Genomic DNA, 19,439 nt, shown 5'->3' on the forward strand with positions numbered 1-19,439 from the left:
AATACTTACTGAATAAATCTAACAGTAAATAATCCGAAAAATTCTGGGAGTTGGCCCCCAAAATGTCATCATACTAGTTTTTCCATGGAATCTGTAAGTGCACAGTAAATTGGTAGTGTTTGCATACTGGAAAACATATTCAACCTGTCTGTTTCATTGTACTGAAGATTTTTCTACTAGCCTAAATTCTGCCAGGTGTCTGTCTGAAAATTCACAAACTACATCCTTTAAAGGGCATATCATCTAACCTAAGCATATTTTCTTGGTATTTTTCATTATGTAGAAGTTTCAATGCTCAAAGGAGACCTATTTTGGAATGGTCTTATTTTAAATAGTATAAAACAGAGAATTTTTATCTGCATATATCTGTTCCCTGCATTTTCTGTGTAAACTTGGTAACTTCATTAAATTGTCCTCTAGCCATCCATAGTCTGTCTTTACTGATGTTTAGTTTCCCTTCCGCCCAAATGAAAAGCTTTAACTTGCTAGTCAGTTTTGTTTGTTTTTTTTATTAGGTTTTCAAATGGACAGGAGACAACATGTTCTTCATTAAAGGAGACATGGACTCCCTTGCTTTTGGTGGAGGAGGGTAGGTCATAATTTCTTTTTGTCATTAGAGTCTGTTGAAAGTGTGTATGTCTGCACACCTTTGAAAAGAAAGTTTGAAATTTATTTCAGTTTGATAGCTCAGGACTCAACAGTTACCAGCCAAGAAAGATTGAGTATGTCAGGTATTAGGCTTCCTATGTGGAGGAAACTTAAACAGGAGGTTTGTCTTCAGCATAGTGTGGCATCAAATTTCAGCCCTGCAAGGTTATGATGCCTTGCATTCTTTACTTGCATGTGTGTCTTGGTATATTCAGAATGGACACAAAATACTATGATTCTGAAGGTCTGTAAATATGAAAATTATGTGTAACTAGAAGAGGCTTGAATTGAAACTGTACCATCCCAAGATATGCCACAGTCTTCAGAAATTATACATTGTCTCACCCGTTCCCCCCTCCCCCTGCCATGCAAGTGTATAAGCTTCTAGGATGTTTCCCTTGTTTGTTATCCTCATTCTCCTCACATATAAGAGTACTGTTATGCCTTTTTCTTAATACAAATGGAAGGGGCTGAAAACTGAGGAATTCTGGTTAGCTTTTTATTTCAGAATATCTGAAAGAAGGTTATTCGCAAATTAATAATAACTAGTAAAAAAAATATTGTTGCAGCTTCAAATTTATCAACAGCTATAAGGTACTTGTGTTGAAAAAGAATTCTATAATTCCTCCTCGTTCCTGAAGTCTGAATGAAAAATGCATTCATAAGGTTAATGCTTACTCCCTCAGTCTTTTGCTTTAATACATTGTCTGTCTTGCAGAGGGGAGTTTGCTCTTTGGCTCGATGGTGATCTCTACCATGGAAGAAGTCATTCATGTAAAACATTTGGGAATCATACACTTTCTAAGAGAGAAGACTTCATTATTCAAGACATAGAAATATGGGCTTTTGAATGAGTATTTAACTACTTCTACAGGGTATTGTCCCAAACCTGACATGAATCAGTGCAGCTCAAAAATCCCTAGGAGCAATATAATGCACCATTTTACCTTTCTGGGTTTTTTGTAAGGTTTTTTTTTAGTTATTATTTTTAAATAGCAGACTTTTTTTCATGCTCTCACATCTGTAATATACTGTCCTACTTTTTCTAAGCTGTAGACACTTTTACAAAATGGGACATGTGGACTGAAAATTAACATTAGTTACTTTGAGCCTTGAAGCCTACAAAATTTTCTTATATTTATTACAGTTGCCTCCCAGGTTTCCCACACAAACCTTTCTGCAATCCTGCTAGGGGGCTGCTTCATTGAATATAGGTTATTATTTTTGTATTCAAATTACGTCTATGAATGAAGTTGCCCTCTGTGAACCTATATAAGAAGAAAGCTGCGTGTGGGTATTTGGCAGCAGTACTGCAGAGATTGGTCTGGACCAATGATGGGTTAATTCATATGGTGCCACAAATAGATGAGAAGCCTAGCATTCCTTCTTAACACATACCAATACGCATATGGTGAAGTTAGAAGATATCCAAAGTCAACAGTGCCACTTGTCTTGTTTATTGTTCATGTTTAGAAAAAAGTCTGTTAATATGTGTTCTAGCTGCATGCTGATTGTATTAAAGAGTGTTTTGCACATGCTGTTAATGGTCTGCAGGTTTGGGACAAATACTGACAATATTGAGCTACATGGCAAGGACTTATAAAATAGCAAGGGAAGGTAAGACTATGATAGTTCCACAAAATTAAAAGGCTAAAGCAAGCAAAACTTGGTGAACAATTTGTAGCTATAGTAGGGCATTAAAAGTACAGAAACAGATGCATCTTTCTTCAACATAAAGTGTCAGATATATACTGTTATACTGTTGTAGCCGTGTAGCACATCAACTCCAAGAATATAGCTTATTCCTGTCCAAAGAAAAAAATAGTTGTGATGTTTTTTGAGTGGGTCTATGTTGTAAATTTACAGTTAGCACCAGCTCTGATTAAAATGAGATAATGTACTATAGGTAGACAATATTGTAATTCAGTAGACTTGTGGAATATGCAAACTTACTGTCATGTGACCTCAAAAAAAATGACAGGCTAGAATACAGTTCCAGTAGCTCTTGTCCACTTTTGTAGGAAAATTGATAAGCCATTGTGGCAATAACAGCTCAACAAAACTGTTTGTTTCAAAGCTTTTATTCTATGTTCTGAAAAAAAAAAAACAAAAAAACAAACAAAAAAACCAACCAAACAAACAAAAAAAAAAACACAAAAAAATTGCTGTTAAGTGTGACAGTGACTGACTTTGTGCTGAAATTTCAGCTATTTCAGATGAACATTGTATATTATCTTGTAAATTAATGTTTAAAGTAGTTTTGTTATTATAGAAAAGTGTCGATTGACGGGTTGCTTATAGCACTTTAAATTATTCTAGAAATGGAATAAAAGCCAAATGGGTTGGCTTAAGTAGATGTAGTTGTATATTATTTCAAAATATTTACATCTCTGGAAAGTTCTAAAAACTTATTTGAAGACAGCTTACTGCTATGGTAATGAGAAAGGGCAGATGTTTCATCTATAATATGCTAATGCTCAATATGAATAGAAATACAGGGCTTTGTTTCCTGTCTCTATGTATAGCTCTTTATCCTTACTAGAACTTAGTACAATGTGTAGACTGAATGTTTACAAAATAAGGAATTGTAAATAAATTGAAATGGCTTTTCTCCCCTTTGGTCTTCCACAGCAGTATTATTGTCTTTGTGGAGTTAAGACTGATTATTACAACAACAAAAAAATCCTGTAATGGATTTTAAGTACTCTAAGGTCACAGTGATGTATAGCAAATAAATCTAAATATATGTAAAAATAAATTTGAGTTGGAGTTTATTTAGAAGTTGGAGTTTACTTAGAAGCACAAATGCAGATTATTGCTGTTCATTTAATAACTTTACTGAATATATAGGATGCATTTGCTCATCCTTTTTGGAATTTTTGGTTTTTGAAAACCCAGTGGGAAGCGGTGAAAGTAAAATATGCTGTCTTCAGCCATTTTCAAGAGGAGGGGGGGAGGGGGGGAGAAGCATCTTGAATTAATGGGGTTTGTCACCAAGGGTAATCTAAGTGCTTAGTCTCTATCCGAAGCTCACATTGCAAATAAAGCCTGGTTTACATTTAAAATTCTACTGTGAAGAATTTTATAAACAATTATACTTTGAGGAATTATATATAAACAGAAAATATTCAGTAGGTGAATGTCTCTTGAGTATTGGACCAGTCTTGGAAGGGCATATGGGGAAAAAAAGTGGAAATCAAGAACAGTATAGTAAGCAGTACATTAGCAATCATACTTGTATAAATGCTAAATTAGTTAAGGAACAGAAAGACATTTGAGTTAAAGTATAAATGACTGTAGTAACACTTAGTGAGGTGACTAGCTGTGTAAAGGGTCTAGAGGGACTAATGCATGTCTGTTAATGAAAGATCGTGAATTTTGTTAACCAAAGGTATGGTTTAACTTCTGTATGACACACATAAAAGACTGTATAGATGAGATCAAAGGCACTGTCTTGATGTACCTCCTGCCTTCAATTCAGTATGAATTTTCTGCAGTGTAATTCCTTTCCATCTTTCCTGGCAAGGTTTGCTTCTATGATTGTAAAGAGTTGAGGTTTGACATATGCTGACGACTTTATGAGCTACATTTTGAAAGAGTTTGGTGCCAGAAGACTCTGTCTCAGCATACAGTACTCAGATGTATTCATTGACTAGCTTGATGTTTTGCTCAGATACCTGGGATTCTTACCACATCATCTTTCAGCTCAAAATCCTATCTTATGTTAATTACTGCTTCTGTATAATCTGCAAAAAGACGTTATTTCTCACGTATGGCTTGTGCTTGCATCCTCCTGCTCACCTATGTGTACTACGTTAGGTATTTTTTATGGGAGTTAGAATGTCTGTATAAAATCCAATCTTTGAAGAGGAATAAAAACATTTACTACTCACTCAATTTCAAATTAAAACAATAATCTTGATTTCGATACTTCCCAGTATTCCTTATTCAGGACTTGAATCTTAAATCTCACTTTTATGTTCTTCCTTTGTAAATGAACACATGCCATCAGGGAGTTTTACTATTGTCACAGCAATGGGGAGCTCAGTTAAGGGAAGATCCTCTACTCTTTCCCCCCTTACGAGTACATGCTCCTGCAATGTGAAATAGAGCTACACTGTGGTACTGAAGCAGAGAGAGTCCAGCTGAGGGAATTGTGTACACTTAGTGTAGTATGTACAAACCAAAGTGGTCCTGCTAGCTCTCCCACTGCAGTATCACCAATGTCAGGTCTGTTTAAGCTCTGCTTTCTGCTGTCCTGCTTATCTGACAAGCTTTGTAATCCTTGTTGAGTTTCTGTTGTAATAGTTATGCTGCTAGTAGTACACATGCTGTTGAACACACTTTCAGTGTGCCCTGTGGTGACAGGAGTGACTTCAGTTGAGGTGTTGGTGTGGTGCAATGTATACATAGCACCTGAAGTAGTTATGGCAATAGGGCTTGCCAATATTTGTTCTGTGATCAGTGATGATTGAACATCTCATCACAAATGTTATACTTTCCGCCACAGCTAATTTTATTTCGGTAGCGGTAGGCTTCCCTTGTTTTAAAAATGAGCTGTAGTACTGAACCCTGGCTGTGCAGAAACATTTTAAAGAAGGAGTTGCTGCTGTGGAGGAGGGAGCTGATTTCCAGTGGGTGGGATATACATCCAGTGGACCATCTACTCGCTTCAAGCCACTGCAGCAACTGTTGTAAGACCTGAAAAAATACAAAGGTGTGAAAGTCAAATTTATTTCTTCTGATACAAATTCCATGCTGTCACTTAAGAATGAAAGCTACATTCAGAATATGGAAAGTGTCTCTTCTTCTGTAGGAACTGTGAGGTACAAGTTTTTTGATACCAAGGAAGGAACTTTGCTTTCCTAGAAAACTACACAACCCTTGCAAGAGCAACAGAAGCCTCAGACAGGAAAATGACAGATCTGTTCATTATCAGAAGGAAATCTGTTTCACATAAAACATTTTGGGGGGTGAATACTGTATTTAAGGAAATAATGTGCCGCTGTAAGTTAGCATTAACTAAAAGTTGCTCATTCTTTATCTCAAAGGTTAAGGGCTTTCTTTTTGAAACAATTCAATAATAGGAAAGCAGGTCTTAAATAAAAACTATGAAGACTGCTTTAATCATCAGGTTTTGACCTTTATCATCTTACTACTTTAAGGAGAATATTTAAATTTGGCAGAGGTCACGCTAGTTTCACAGGAATGTAACAGTTACAATATAGTAGGAGAATTAGACTGGATAATTTATGGAGCACTTTTGTTCAGTTGTTTTTTAATTAATTCAGATTTATTTTCTCCAACTACTCTACAGGGATAAACTTGTCACATACCTTTATGTAAAAAAATGTTATAAAACATGTAACCTACATGAAACACTTCCACACATTATAAGTTATATCAATATTAAATATTTCTCTTACCCAAAACCTGTAAATACTTTTCACAGTTTAGAAGGCTTTGCATGGTACTGCCTACTCAAAGGTAAATGATGGAGGACAGTATGAGACAAATCATTAGTCATATCACTTGTGGTTTTCTTATCCAATTGGAAATAAAATATTTTGAGTGGAAAAATGGAAAAGGGGGGGGTGTTTCATAAAGTTTTTTGACATTGCATTGGGATGGCTATGGGAGGCTTAAGAAGTTATCTGCAGTGAGCTATAGATTTATGATGTCTAGTAGTGATTACATTGTTACACGGTTGACCTAAGGAATTAAAGGCAAGGAGAGATTTGAAGAGAGCTCATGAGCTTGAAGGCTAGTCTTTTTTTCCCCTCAAATATCAATTGATCTAATGTTACCTTTCTCTAAACTTATAATCTTGGTTTTATCCTATATGGTAAGTCTAAATGCACATATATCTGGGTATTCCAGTATGCAAGAAGACATTGTTCGTATAAATACATTAGCAACAAAAGGAGGGCTAAGGAGAATCCCCATCCTTTATTGGATGCAGGGGGAAACACGGTGCCAAAGGATGAGGAAAGGGCTGAGGTACTTAATGCCTTCTTTGCCTCAGTCTTTAATGGTAAGACCAGTTGTACTCTGGGTACCCAGCCAGCTAGAAGATGGGGATGGGGAGCAGAATGAAGCCCTTGTAATGCAAGGGGAAATTGTTAGTGACCTGCTACACCACTTAATCACACAAAAGTCTATGGGGCCGGGTGGGATCCACCCAAGGGTGCTGAGGGAGCTGGCAGAAGTGCTCACCAAGCCACTTTCCATCATTTATCAGCAGTCTTGGCTAACCGGGGAGGTCCCAGTTGATTGGAAGTCAGCAAATGTGATGCCCATCTACAAGAAGAGCTGGAAAGAGGATCCGGCGAACTGCAGGCCTGTCAGCCTGACCTCGGTGCTGGGGAAGGTTATGGAACAGATCATATTGAGTGCCATCACGTGGCACGTACAGGACAAGCCAGCAATCAGGCCCAGTCAGCATGGGTTTATGAGAGGCAGGTCCTGCTTGACTAACCTGATCTCCTTCTATGACAGGGTAACCTGCTTAGTGGATGAGGGAAAGGCCGTGGATGTTGACTACCAAGACTTTAGTAAAGCCTTTGACACCGTTTTGCACAGCATTCTGCTGGAGAAACTGGCTGCTCACGGCTTGGACGAGCATACTCTTCGCTGGGTGAAAAACTGGCTGGATGGCCGAGCCCAAAGAGTTGTGGTGAATGGAGTTAAATCCAGTTGGCGGGCAGTCACCACTGGTGTTCCCCAGGGCTCAGTTTTGGGGCCAGTTCTGTTTAATATTTTTATCAATGATATGGATGAGGGGATTGAGTGCACCCTCAGTAAGTTTGTGGATGACACCAAGTTGGGCTGGAGTGTTGATCTGTTTGAGGGAAGGAGGGCTCTACAGAGGGATCTGGACAGACTGGATTGATGGGCCGAGGCCAATTTTACGTGATTTAACAAGGCCAAGTGCCAGGTCCTGCACTTTTGTCACAACAACCCCATGCAGTGTTACAGGCTTGGGGAAGAGTGGCTGGAAAGCTGCCCTGCAGAGAAAGACCTGGGTGTGTTGGTTGACAGCCAGCTGAATATGAGCCAGCAGTGTGCCCAGGTGGCCAAGAAGGCCAACGGCATCCTGGCCTGTATCAGAAACAGTGTGGCCAGCAGGAGCAGGGAGGTGATTGTTCCCCTGTACTGGGCACTGGTGAGGCCGCACCTCAAGTACTGTGTTCAGTTTTGGGCCCCTCACTACAGGAAAGACATTGAGGTGCTGGAGCGTGTCCAGAGAAGGGCAACCAAGTTGGTGAGGGGCCTGGAGCACAAGTCTTATGAGGAGCGGCTGAGGGAGCTGGGGCTGTTTAGTCTGGAGAAGAGGAGGCTGAGGGGAGACCTTATCGCTCTCTACAACTACCTGAAGGGGGGTTGTAGTGAGGTGGGTGCTGGTCTCTGCTATCAGGTGGCTGGAGATAGGATGAGAGGAAATGGCCTCAAGTTGGGGTAAGGGAGATTTAGGTTGGATATTAGGAAAAATTTCTTTACTGAGAGGGTTGTCAAACTTTGGAACAGGCTGCCCAGGGAAGTGGTTGAGTCACCATCCCTGGAGGTATTTAAAAGATGTATGGATGTGATGCTTAGGGACATGGTTTAGTGGTGGACTCTGCAGTGCTAGGTTAACAGTTGGACTCAATGATCTTAAAGGACTTTTCCAACCTAAATGATTCTATTCTGTCAGCTAAATGAAGTGTTGAGATTCAAGAAGTAGAGTGCCACTGGTTACAGAAGTTCAGTTCTCTGTGCTACGTTCCGTAAAGGAGAAAATGGGAAGGTTCCCCATCTCCTCTTCTCACTGAATTACAGTTCAGCTGAAAATTTTGACCTGCAGCTTAGTCTGTCCTTGCCTTTCTTGCCCCAGTATTAGTGTATGCATTATATGAAACTTAAAATGTAGTCTTGTCCGCAATGCCTTCTGGTGGGCATACAGGAGCCTACAGAAAAGTCAAATGTCAATAATGTGTTGCTCACAAATGTTGAAGTGGATGAAACTTTTATGAACCTCAGCATTAACTTAGGTGCAGATATGCCTAAATTTCAGATGTTAAGACTGAGTGAGGAGCAATTGTTGCCTCCAAAGTAAATGCTTAGCTTGCCGTCATGAACCTGGAGGAAGATGATTGCAATTTGAGAATGCTAGCAGTTTATTCAGTCCGAGCCAGGTGTCTGCCTCCCTGCATCGTATGGGGCAAGAGCAGTAAAACGTCAGAGCTAAATCTGCTTGTGATCCAGTCAGCCCAGCCTTTTTTGTTAGTAGGCATGCAACAAGGCAGAGATGGCTCTCATGTGAATGAAAATTGTTGGCAACAATTCTGCCTTCTTTTCGTGTAGTGATTTCTTCATTAGAAGCAGTGCTTAGCGAGTAGAAGAGGCACTCCACACTTCCATGTTGCTATCGAACAGGTGGGAAAAAGTGGAAAAACTTAATTTACTCTGCAGTTTCTACAGGCTACTTTGCTGCCTGGAGACCTAAGCCCGGAAGGTTTTTTTGATTCCTACTTCAGCAGTACATGCCTAGTTGTATTCCAGATGTTTCCTTGAAAGTGAAGTAGTAGATGGCATAGATTTCATATCAAACCACAAGCTCTCGTTATGTGCTGTAAACAGGCATAATATTGAAATGCACCTCTTAGTGGTATACTGCAGTGTGAGTGTTTCAGTTCAAAAATATATCACTCCTACTGTCTCAGGTCAGCAAATGAAAGTAGATGTATATGATTCCTCATACAATGGTGAGGTGCTCTTGGGCTTTAAGTCACACATGAACATAACACTGAAAAAACCATCTGTGGTGAACTGTATCTCTGCTGTGTTGTCCTATGGTAAGATGAGAGTTCTTGCGAGCAGAAATGCATAATTCATTTAACACTTATGTGCCTTTAGTGTGTATTCTTTGTACAGGTATTTTGTATAAGAACTATTTCATTTTCGTGTACTCTGAAATCTTGTTCTGGTGCTTTGGACAGAGAAACCTTCACAGGGAAATATTTTAACTGCCTGTTAAAAGGAGAATGTACTTATATTTTGAAAAAACTTATTGATGTTTTATTTCACAGAATACGCACATGTATTTCTTCTCTAGTGTGTGGGAGGAATAACCCAAAAAATATTCAATTAAGGGTTTTATTTATAGTTCATGTATTCCTTTGACAACCAAATTTCCTCAAGACAATTTAGACAGTTGTAAAGGTCATTATATAGAGACATAAAGAATAAGGTAGGAATATACAGGTAAAAATTATGATATGTAAGTATTACACTTATAAGTCAGTTTTGCGGGTCAGTTTGACTAGTCTGAGAGATCTCAAGCAAACATTAAATAAGTTCCATTGAATCAATCTTAAGTAATATTTTTCTTCCTTAGATTCACAACTGTGCCTAAATAATTAATGATTTACATAGACTTACAATAGAAATAGTAATCAGTTTTTGTATCACTAACGTAGAAAATATTTTATTTGTTCATTTGAGCTTCAAACTGGAGTACCTGTACTCTCATAGTAAGATAGCAATACTTGTTTTATCACAGAGAAAAGATGTTCATACACCTTTTCTTCTGTAAGAAGATATTTGATCTTTCAGTTTGAAAGAATCTTATGGGGAAAAAAACCACTTCTTTTTCATTATGCAAATTACTTGCCCAGGCACCTTGCTACAAAACAAATGCTTTTCATGTGAAGCCCATTTTTACCAGATAGCTATTTTTGCAGTAGTTGTTTAGAGAAACAGTGATCTATATAATCCGGTAAGCATTATAGACCTTACAGAGGTCTCAGATTTGTCCATAATACAAACAATTTTAAGACCTGGAAGTATTAGTTCATTAGCGTTTACTCCTATTTTGGCATCACCTGGACAGAAATACGTTATTTCAGTGACATCAGAATGGTTCAAATGGCAAATGCTGTAAAATTAGGCCAGTGTTTCTGTGTAATATGAAACACCATTTTCCTTAATGTCAGTTGATTTTAGGTATGAACACTGTTTCTGTATCTATTCTCACAGAGGTACACTGCAATGGAAGTCACTTTTTTTGCTATACGCAACACTACAAGTACTGACTGATTTTTGTATGTTACATGTTATTTTTCCCTGTATTTATAAGAACCATATTTATATAGATAATCAGATGATACATTGCACAACATTGCATAGGAGGTATTTTTTATGTGGCTATGAATTTTTTTTTTTGTTGAGTGTTTTCTCTCCAATATCCATAACTCTAAATAGGAAGCTATCTAATAAATTAGTTATATAAATACATAAAATACAAAACCTCATTTATAAAAAGGACTTTTGTCTTTATACATGATATGTAAAAGCAAGCTGTGTCAGTAGTTGCCACAAGATTATACTGCAGTAGTAGTTACATATCCTGCTTGTAAAGAAAACAAAGATGGTATCCTTGATTCTGTGTTCAAATAAAACTGGTTTTACTTGCATATAAATAAATTAATTAGGAAATACGTGCACAAGATCACTTTCACAGATCAAAAACTTGGTCTTAGTTTATATTGTCATTCAACTTCTGATCTGGCATGCTTTATGTTCCTGATATCCCAGTTTAAATAGTTGGGAATATCTTGAATATAAGAACAAGTAAAAATTGAAATTCATTTGTAGCTATTTATATTGTTATGGGTTTTTATAATCAGCTGCTTATATTTAATATAGATTTTTCTCTTTATTTTTCATGTAGTAACTAACTGAAGTGTCCTGCAAGCCCTCCTGGTACAGAGGAAAATCTATTTGGATGCTTGCGTTACCATGCAGTAGTTACAAAATACATATTTAGAAAAATGCTCAATAATATTTTCTATGTGGGTGAAGGGGGGGGGGGGGGGGAATATTGTTTTCCAAATGTGCAAATGCTAATAGCAAGGGAGAAGTGGAGAAAGGTTTTCCAAAACAAGTTGTTCTGGTTGTAGCATGCTTATTTTAGTAAAGTTATTATGACATTATCATCCCTTCCTTGCCATAACATTTCTCCCTCAAAGTCCACCAGCCCGTGTTTCCTGGCTCTCATGAGAATCCCAACCACCTTATCTGAAATACGAACGTATCTCTCGAAGAGTTCCCCAAAAGTGACTTGGATCTTGCCGTCGGGCCGTGGCTTAGCCATTGATTCAATGATGAAGCACATGTCCCTAATCTCCCGGTGGATATGGGCCTCAGCTCTCTTAGCCCTTTCAGCAGTTTTGGTTCCTTCCTTTGGACGGCCGTAGCCTTCATCTCCTTTGTGCAGGCGCGTGGACATGGCCAGCTCGTGGTCAAATTCCTCGCTGAAGGGATTGAGCTTCTGCGTTACGATGTGCTGGTCGGCCCATTCTTGCCATCTGTCCTTCAGGCTGTTAACGGAGCTGTATTTCCTCTGGGCTTTGGTGCGTGCTTCTTCGCTAAACCTGCTTGCGCTGAAAGAAAGAAAAAGGGCATTTGAGCATTGCACTTCATCATTTAATTATACAGTTTTGCTACTAATCTCCTCTTTAACTTGGTTACCATGTTTTCCCAGATGAGATGCTAGCCACCAGGTGGCATGAGTTCACTACTTCTAAATTACTTCTTTGGGGGCTTTTAGTCTATGTTCCAGTTTGCACTCAAAAGCAAATCTGCTGGTCACAGCTTGATCACTCAGCTTGAACACTACCATCCTCCAGCCTAGGTTTGAGCCTGTTTTGACAAACTTTTGCCCAGAATGACTTAATTCTATATAGGAGCGAAACAGTATGGTGCTGATTACCTGTGCTTTCTACCTTTGGTTAGTCATGCAGCTCCCCGTTTCTGCCTGTCTAGCAGAGCCTGAAATCTGCCTGCCCTGGTGTTATAGATGGCAATAACTGTAAGTGTATGGTCTGGAACCTCAGCTACTCTTGGCTGAAAAACAGAGGGTAAGTGTCCAGAAAAATCTGTCCTCTGTAATAGATGTTGTCGTTTAAAACAACAACAAAAAGCTAATAGAGTGCAGTAGCTCTGCCTATGCTTATATATTTTAAGGATGGTTCTGAACAAATATTGAGGTCCAAAATTCACATTCCCACAGGCAGGGTACAAGCCTGAAAGAAACTTAGGGCTACTGAGATTTGTGTCAAGGTCAAAAGATGATGAAAGACCTTCAGAGATCTTACTGATTATTTTTGTGTGTGTGCGTGTGTGTGTCATAGCAACATCATATTGCTGGATGACTCTAGGCAGACAAATTGATACTCTTTCCTCTAGTGGCCGATCTCACATGTTGTGGAGGAGCTATAGATAGTCTGAGCTAGTCTTTGTGCTGTCCACATCCTGTCATTGTGTCTGTACAGAGCTCGGCTAGGGAGTATGTTGTGCTGTGGCTGTGCTGAAGTAATTTGTTTTCTAATGTTTTTACTCCCCAGAAGGCTGCTCTGAAACCTCTCCAGTAATGTCAGCTGAATGTTAACAGTAATGGCAAAGAACGAAAATACAGTTAGCAAAACAGTCCAGAGGACTGCAAACCTGCAGAAAATTTTGTTTCCCTGCTGTTTGGCCATTCCTTTCTACTAAGCCTGTTGAAAGAGAGAATAGGAGTGATAGACATGTCCCCAGTTGAAGTCTGTGCACCAGAAGGATGCCAGTGCTGGGCAGCACTGTAGTGCTAGAGCAAGAAGTGCAGACACTTAGTGCCAGGGATAGAAGGAGGAGTAGGAGACCAGGACCAATCTTTTAGCTGTGGAGTTGCCGTTAGCTTGACTTAGCTGTATTGAGAAACTGTACTTAAAAAGCATCAAAATGCTCTTTCCCATCAATATGGTGAAAAGCGTCAGAACAATTGAGCATATAGTGCTGCCAAGTAAAGGCACCTTTCTTCTGTGGGGTGACTGCAGAGCATCCTGACAGTAGGCAGCATTTGTGTACTTGTGGTTTTGTGCATTTAAGTGATTAACAGGTAGGTGTTGGCAGGAAAGCATTAAAATATATCAGTGGGGTAAAGCTAGACAATTTTGTTTCCTAATGATAAACCAAATCCCCTGTATATAAGCTGTTGTCATACAGGCAAAGGGAAAGCTGTGATCCTTTGCCCCTTGCTCTGAATTGTAGCTTCATTGCCCAGAGGAATTGTGGGCTCAGGGTTTGTTTATGCAAAGCAATCTGTCTCCTGAAACCTATGGATCTCCCGAAAGCCACAGAAACCCTGTGCCAGCGCAGTCTTAACTCCAGCTGAAGCTCAGATTGATTGCTTCCCCAGCTCTTCACGTGGGACGAAAGCAGGGTGGGGGGAAACCCCAAGTGAATAAAAATTGCCTAGAAGAAGTGATACCAACAGTCTTGGTGGAGCTGATGAGCAGATACCATCATGAGGGCTTATGCCTCAGCCACAGCCAGCTGCTCGCCCTTCTCTCCAAGGGCCATGGCCCCTGAGAAAGTCCTGGAGCTTCAGTTCCCCAGGTTGAGGGGAAAGAAGACAGTGAGTGAGATAGCATAACTCTGTAAATGCTTTGTTACCTCTTTTTTTATTTAACAGTTTAGTAGGTATTCCATCCTTTTCCTACTGAAACCTTTAGTTCTCTTTTCTAGCTGAGTACTATTATCACCTTCCTTATCCGAACAGTCTTCTCAGTGGTTGAGAAAAACACCTTCTTATCTATCCTTTTGCTTTTATTGTGCCCCATGTGGGTTTGGAAAAACCTTACTGATACTATGTATTTTTTTAATGCATCTTCTAATTTAACCATTTCTGGTGGCTGAAGTGCAGTTTTCCCCATTGTTTAGCTTAGTGACAAGTTAACAATGTGTACGTGTAGAACCATTTTTTTCATGTTCTTACCACACCTACACAACGGATTGTGGATCCAAAGCGAAACTTGTGAATGTTAACCCACTGTAAGAAGTGCTTTACCTGTAACAATCAACTAAGTTAACCTGTCAACCAGAATGATCACCCTAAATGCATTCTGAACTTTATGAGGACAATGTCTGTGTTCCGTGTTCCTTACGACCCTTTCTGAAGGGGAAAGGTATGAATCCTTTTTTAATGTTTTGAGTTTGATATCACTGTTGCATCCCTTTGGCTCCTAAGCAGGAATGAAGTAGTGTTTCCTATGCCTGTAGGACTTAACATGCCTTCTGCTAAGGAAGCAACATTATTCCTGTAAATATTGCAGCTGGAAATGATGAAGGTGCTGATGTGAGGAAAAAAAAATACTGTCACCTATGTTTTTTTCCTGGAATATAGGGAGGAAAATGGGAGATTTGCTTTAACAACCATGTACTTATAGCCTTTTTGAAGAAGATTAAGCCACACTGAAATGTTCATAACAGTAGCAGGCTGAAATAATGTATTCTGAGGCTATAAAATAAATTAAGAAAAATGAGTAGTTAAAAATTCCAGTCCAGATAACAGCACTGTAAGTGCAGAAAATTACTTTTGTGTCAGATTTCAGTGGAAGAGAGAGCTTTAAGTAACATGAGGCTGTTATTTCAATCATTTGCACCTCAGTAAATATGGCTAATTGGTTTTTTCCTAGGTAGCAGCATTAAAATTAGACATATGGGGGAAAATATATGTGAAGTATAACAGAAAGAGAGCTACTTTTTTTCTACTATAGTATTTTTAAAGTGAGCAATTTGTTTTAATTGAGGTTATTTACAGATAATATCTGCTGCAAATATATCCTTTTTTTCCCCACTGTATGTGTGTTACAGATGCACTGCCACAATGTGTGAAATCTTTGGTTCGAGGTCCTAACTTCTGTCAAAGGACGGTGCACATGGCCTCTCCCAAAAGCGGGGGCCACAGACTTTCAAGCTCTAGGTTGCTGGAGAGCTTTTTTTCACTTTAGCTAGTAACCATTTGCTCCTTGTGTGACATGACTGGTCAGCTGTACAGCAAAACATCCTTCTAATCCCCAACTTGAATAGCTATATGTGTTTAGATAGTTGTGCTAAAAAGTACCGTATGTTTGAAATCCATGACTATGTTAGTCATAGTCTAATGCTGGTCATGGTAAACGCTCGTCAGTAGTGAGGTATAAAACCCGAGCAGTGGGAATGGTACAGCCTGCCTTACTGTTTGCAGAGGGATCACAGAGTCTGTTTTGGCATTTTCATCAATGCTGGTTCCAGTTTTTTGTTTCTGAAATGGTGATTAGGATGCAGTATGGTCCCAATCCTGCGATTCCTGCTGCCTTGCTCATCCTTTACCCACAGGCTAATTGGGTGTGTGAAAACCCTGCCTTCTCGTCTCAAATTGCCTCCTGCTCAGCTCACGCTCACATTGCGTGCGTGCGGGTGATGGACACAGAGTAGAAGCAGCAAAGACCTGGGCCCCACCACGTGATGGCTCCTGGTAGGAACCCGTGTCCTGGTGCCAGCCTCTTCCCTCTCTGCGGGCTCAGGTGGATGAGCTCTGCCAAAACTCCTGCCTTGGTTTAAGTTTCACCTCCAGCCATCCTCCCTGCCCAGCAAAGCCAGCGGGCAGCATGTGTGCTGCGCTTTGGCCATGGCTTGGTGCACCCTGGCCTCAGAGGCTGCAACTTTATGGCTAGATGTGAGGTTTCACACCGAAACAGTTCAGGCTCAACCACACGTTCCTTTCTGCTGTTGTTGTTCCGGGACATTACCAAGTTTGGAAAACAGAGGACTGGAGCAAACAGCATGTTGTGTCCGTAACAGCTGCCTACAGTTTCCCATCTTGCAGCATTGGACGTACGGATCTTTTAATCTTTTACCAACAAAAGAGTGATGAATTCGTTTGGCAGCTACTCATTGGCAAGTCTGGGCACAATACAACCATTTGTAGCCATCTTCTGGAAAAGTGGTTCTGGTGGAGACTCTGGGAAAGGAAACCAGGGAATTCCTACCAGCCTCTGCTTTTCATCTGCTCCTCTGGGAGACTTCCCAAGGACTGCATGGCTATGGGTGAACTCCACTTGTTAACAACCTGGGCTTCAAATTTAATATGTGCCTGTTGCTGTATAGTAATCTTCAAACAAGAACCTCTTACTGAAAGAAGTATTACTCAAAACTGCCTGATGCTGTGATTTTGCTACTTAATTCAAATTTTTTTTTTTTTTAAGTAGAACCTGTAATAACTACACAGGTTAAGTAACAGATTTTGCTTCCTTTTTTCTTCACACCATTTACAGGCATAAGGAAGTCTATGTGTCAGGAACTTCTACTTCCACAACATATTCAATAACTGTACTTTCCCCCACACACCCCTTATGATAGTGTACCTGTGGAGAGACCTTGAATTTGAAGAATCTATTGATGATTCAAATGTTCTTTTTTGTCAAATGATTTATAACATATAGCATGATTCAAATCAATCCTGAAGATGCTGAGGCAAGCTGGAGGCTTTTTAATGTATGTGTGGGGTCACAGCTTCTGTGAAAATTTCCATTCTTTGACTTGATGAATTCCAAATCCATGAAGAGCTTCCAAAGAGAAGCAGGGAACCCAGCTTTTGTTAAGAGGTACTTAAAGGTGATTCCTGCAATGTCTGTTTTGGACATTCTCTGCAAATTACTCCCAAGAGTATGTAGAATTTATACTAAGCAAAATAATGAATCAATATTTGGAAATCTTATTTGTCAGGTACACCTCTTTAGACTCAATATTTGATGAAATAAATGAATAGCTGTGGGCTATTGCTGAGGTGAAAGATTTTAATCTGAAATGTGGACTAAAGCATTAAGAAGTAAGTAGTGATTTCCATGAACCAGTATATCCAGAAAATTAAATATAATTAACATTTCATAAATATAACTTACTGTGTCTATTATGTATATAGCACATAAAACTTAAGGCTATAATCAGATGTTGACTAACTGACTAACTCCTTAAGCACAGAGAGATATGTGAAAGGTTTTCTGGATTTTTTTTTTTTTTCCCCCCTTCAAGAGTTATAATTTCTTTTTGACCACTTCCTACCAATTTTGTTTTCCATTTCTTCCTTAAGGAAACCTGTACCTGTTTCTGGGTCTGCTGACCATTTATGATAACGTAATAAAGGTGTTTTACTTACAAAGATGGCACAGGTCGTTTAATCCTCACAACCGTCACGTCTCGGTCACTGTCTTCTTGCTCAAGTTTGTCCTCTGCTTCCCCATAGCCACTGTCCTCTGCATCCAGGCTGTCGTCATGACACTTAAACAGCAGTTCTTCCTTAGCCCTCTCTTTGTCCTCCTTTTCCATCTCTTTCCAGCCCTTGGTCAGTTCTGATACCACGTTTGAACACTTTCTCCTTATGGTTGGAGATAACTTGCCATTAAGAATTTTGTCAATAGCACTTGATTCTTCTTTGAGCTTGGTCATCTCTGAGCTACTATTGTTATTCTCATATCTTCCACTGAGAAGGCTAACACCACCTCCTCGTTCATAGGCTTTGCTTACAACCGTTTTGGTCACCTCTTTGTTTTTAATGCTGAACTTTTTGAGGGCTTCATCTGATTCCCTTGCATTTTTTTCAGCGTCTCTTATCAACACTGATTCCTTTGCTGAGGATTTTTCGCCGTCTTCTCCTTGGTCCCTCTTGACAGATCTAATTGTCCATTTTTTGAAGGGTCTTTCTTGTACAGGCTGAGTTGATGAGCCTTCTGCAGAAGGGACCCATCCAGAGGGCTCCTGGGCTTGCTTTATGTCATGGTCAGATGCCCACTGCTGCCACCCTCGCGCCAAGCTGAAGACTAGGCTGGCCATTCGGATCTTGTGGACAGCCCTTTTCGCAGGAGTAGTGCTCGGCTTTTTTTCAGGAGCCATGTTGCTGTCTGCTGCCATGCTGGCTTTTCCCCTTCCTATGCTAAGCACCTTCTGAATGAACTTCCTGAAGTGAATAATGTCGCCTGAAGAGAGCTACAGAGATTTAAATAGAAGCAGGAGCATTTTGTGCCCATGGAAAATATGTGAAACACTTCTCACAGAGATACAGTATCCTCACTATTACGGAGGTCTTTTTTTAAAACGCAGGGTTGCATTTCATCACAGCAGATGAATGATGCATGATGTAAGCAGGGTGACACAGACCTGCACTGGGAACAGTGGGAAATTAACAGCTTCTTTAGCCCCAATTCCCTGGGACTGCTGAATTCTCAATTTGTTGGCAAGGGTCTTGTTCTTCTGGAAGTGCAGAACTTGGGTTAGAGATGCTGAACAGGATGTCTGAAATTGCTAAATGTGGAGTGCTGTCATTTGCTGACAACTTTGGCCAGAGTAGAAGATACCCCTCATCATCACAAATAAATAGTGGCCCTCATCATGGAGTGTAAAGCCTGAAGCAGGCTATGAATGAGAAATTTTTAGATGCATTTTCTAAAAAAGTGCAAGGTGATTTCCTCTTATTGCTCATATGTCCAAGGAAATCCAGGTTTGTTAATTTTTTAAAAGGTATTTATGTGCTTTGTTTGCAGTCATTATCTATTAATGTCCATCTATTTAGAATGTACCTTCAGGGGGGTCTGGGAACACTATCTTGTTTGGTGTCAGCGCTAAGGATGAGGGAATCGCAATCTCTAGTGCAGGGATTAATATAGTAAGTTTGACTTGATCAGATGGATGAATGATATCCTAGTTTTAGGATTTTGAAAAAATAAAGTATAGCCTAATTAATTCCTGACTGCTTTTCAAGAAAGTTGTTTATAGAACTTAGTCTTTACTTGTATATTTTTTACAGCATAATTATGTTTACTATGTACAATATAGAAAAAATTGAATTTCCTAGGACACTTTGTGATTTCTTCATTCCAGAGGACTTCATGGAGTATGTTCATATCTGAATTTGTAAAATTGTTTAGTGAATTGATACATCAATTGTTAAATAATAA

The 19,439-nt window shown here is 39.5% G+C and overlaps 2 protein-coding genes across 13 annotated transcripts in view; one reads left to right on the forward strand and one right to left on the reverse strand.

Annotated features, from left to right (window-relative positions):
* Positions 1-3,614, forward strand: part of OXR1 (oxidation resistance 1) — a 304,340-nt gene extending 300,726 nt beyond the window's left edge. For 4 of the 12 annotated variants that reach the window (XM_049821593.1, XM_049821610.1, XM_049821646.1 and 1 more), the window contains exons 16-17: positions 516-589; positions 1,367-3,604. In XM_049821593.1, the coding sequence (XP_049677550.1) occupies positions 516-589; positions 1,367-1,502 (210 nt within the window). In that variant the 3' untranslated portion in view covers positions 1,503-3,604. Of the gene's footprint in view, positions 1-515; positions 590-1,366 lie in introns of all 12 variants that reach the window. The other 8 variants (XM_049821637.1, XM_049821674.1, XM_049821578.1 and 5 more) reach the window with 6 other exon arrangements.
* Positions 3,615-11,542: 7,928 nt separating this feature from the next.
* Positions 11,543-19,212, reverse strand: ABRA (actin binding Rho activating protein). Its single transcript, XM_049823803.1, has 2 exons — positions 17,645-19,212; positions 11,543-12,071 (listed from the first exon to the last, which is right to left on the reverse strand). The coding sequence occupies exons 1-2, from the start codon at positions 18,394-18,396 to the stop codon at positions 11,594-11,596; spliced, it is 1,230 nt and encodes a 409-aa protein (XP_049679760.1). The 5' UTR covers positions 18,397-19,212; the 3' UTR covers positions 11,543-11,593.
* Between the last annotated feature and the right edge of the window lie 227 nt (positions 19,213-19,439).

This window comes from Accipiter gentilis, chromosome 2 (assembly GCF_929443795.1).
Source record: "Accipiter gentilis chromosome 2, bAccGen1.1, whole genome shotgun sequence".
NCBI classification, from domain to species: domain Eukaryota; kingdom Metazoa; phylum Chordata; class Aves; order Accipitriformes; family Accipitridae; genus Astur; species Astur gentilis.

What these genes read in the sequence shown, in the direction of transcription:
- ABRA (XM_049823803.1), bottom strand. Translation starts at nt 18,396, where the DNA reads ATGGCAGCAGACAGCAACATGGCTCCTGAAAAAAAGCCGAGCACTACT. An exon ending in AAACGACCTGTGCCATCTTT is followed by an intron (nt 12,072 to 17,644) that starts GTAAGTAAAACA and finishes TCTTTCTTTCAG; the next exon opens with CGCAAGCAGGTTTAGCGAAG.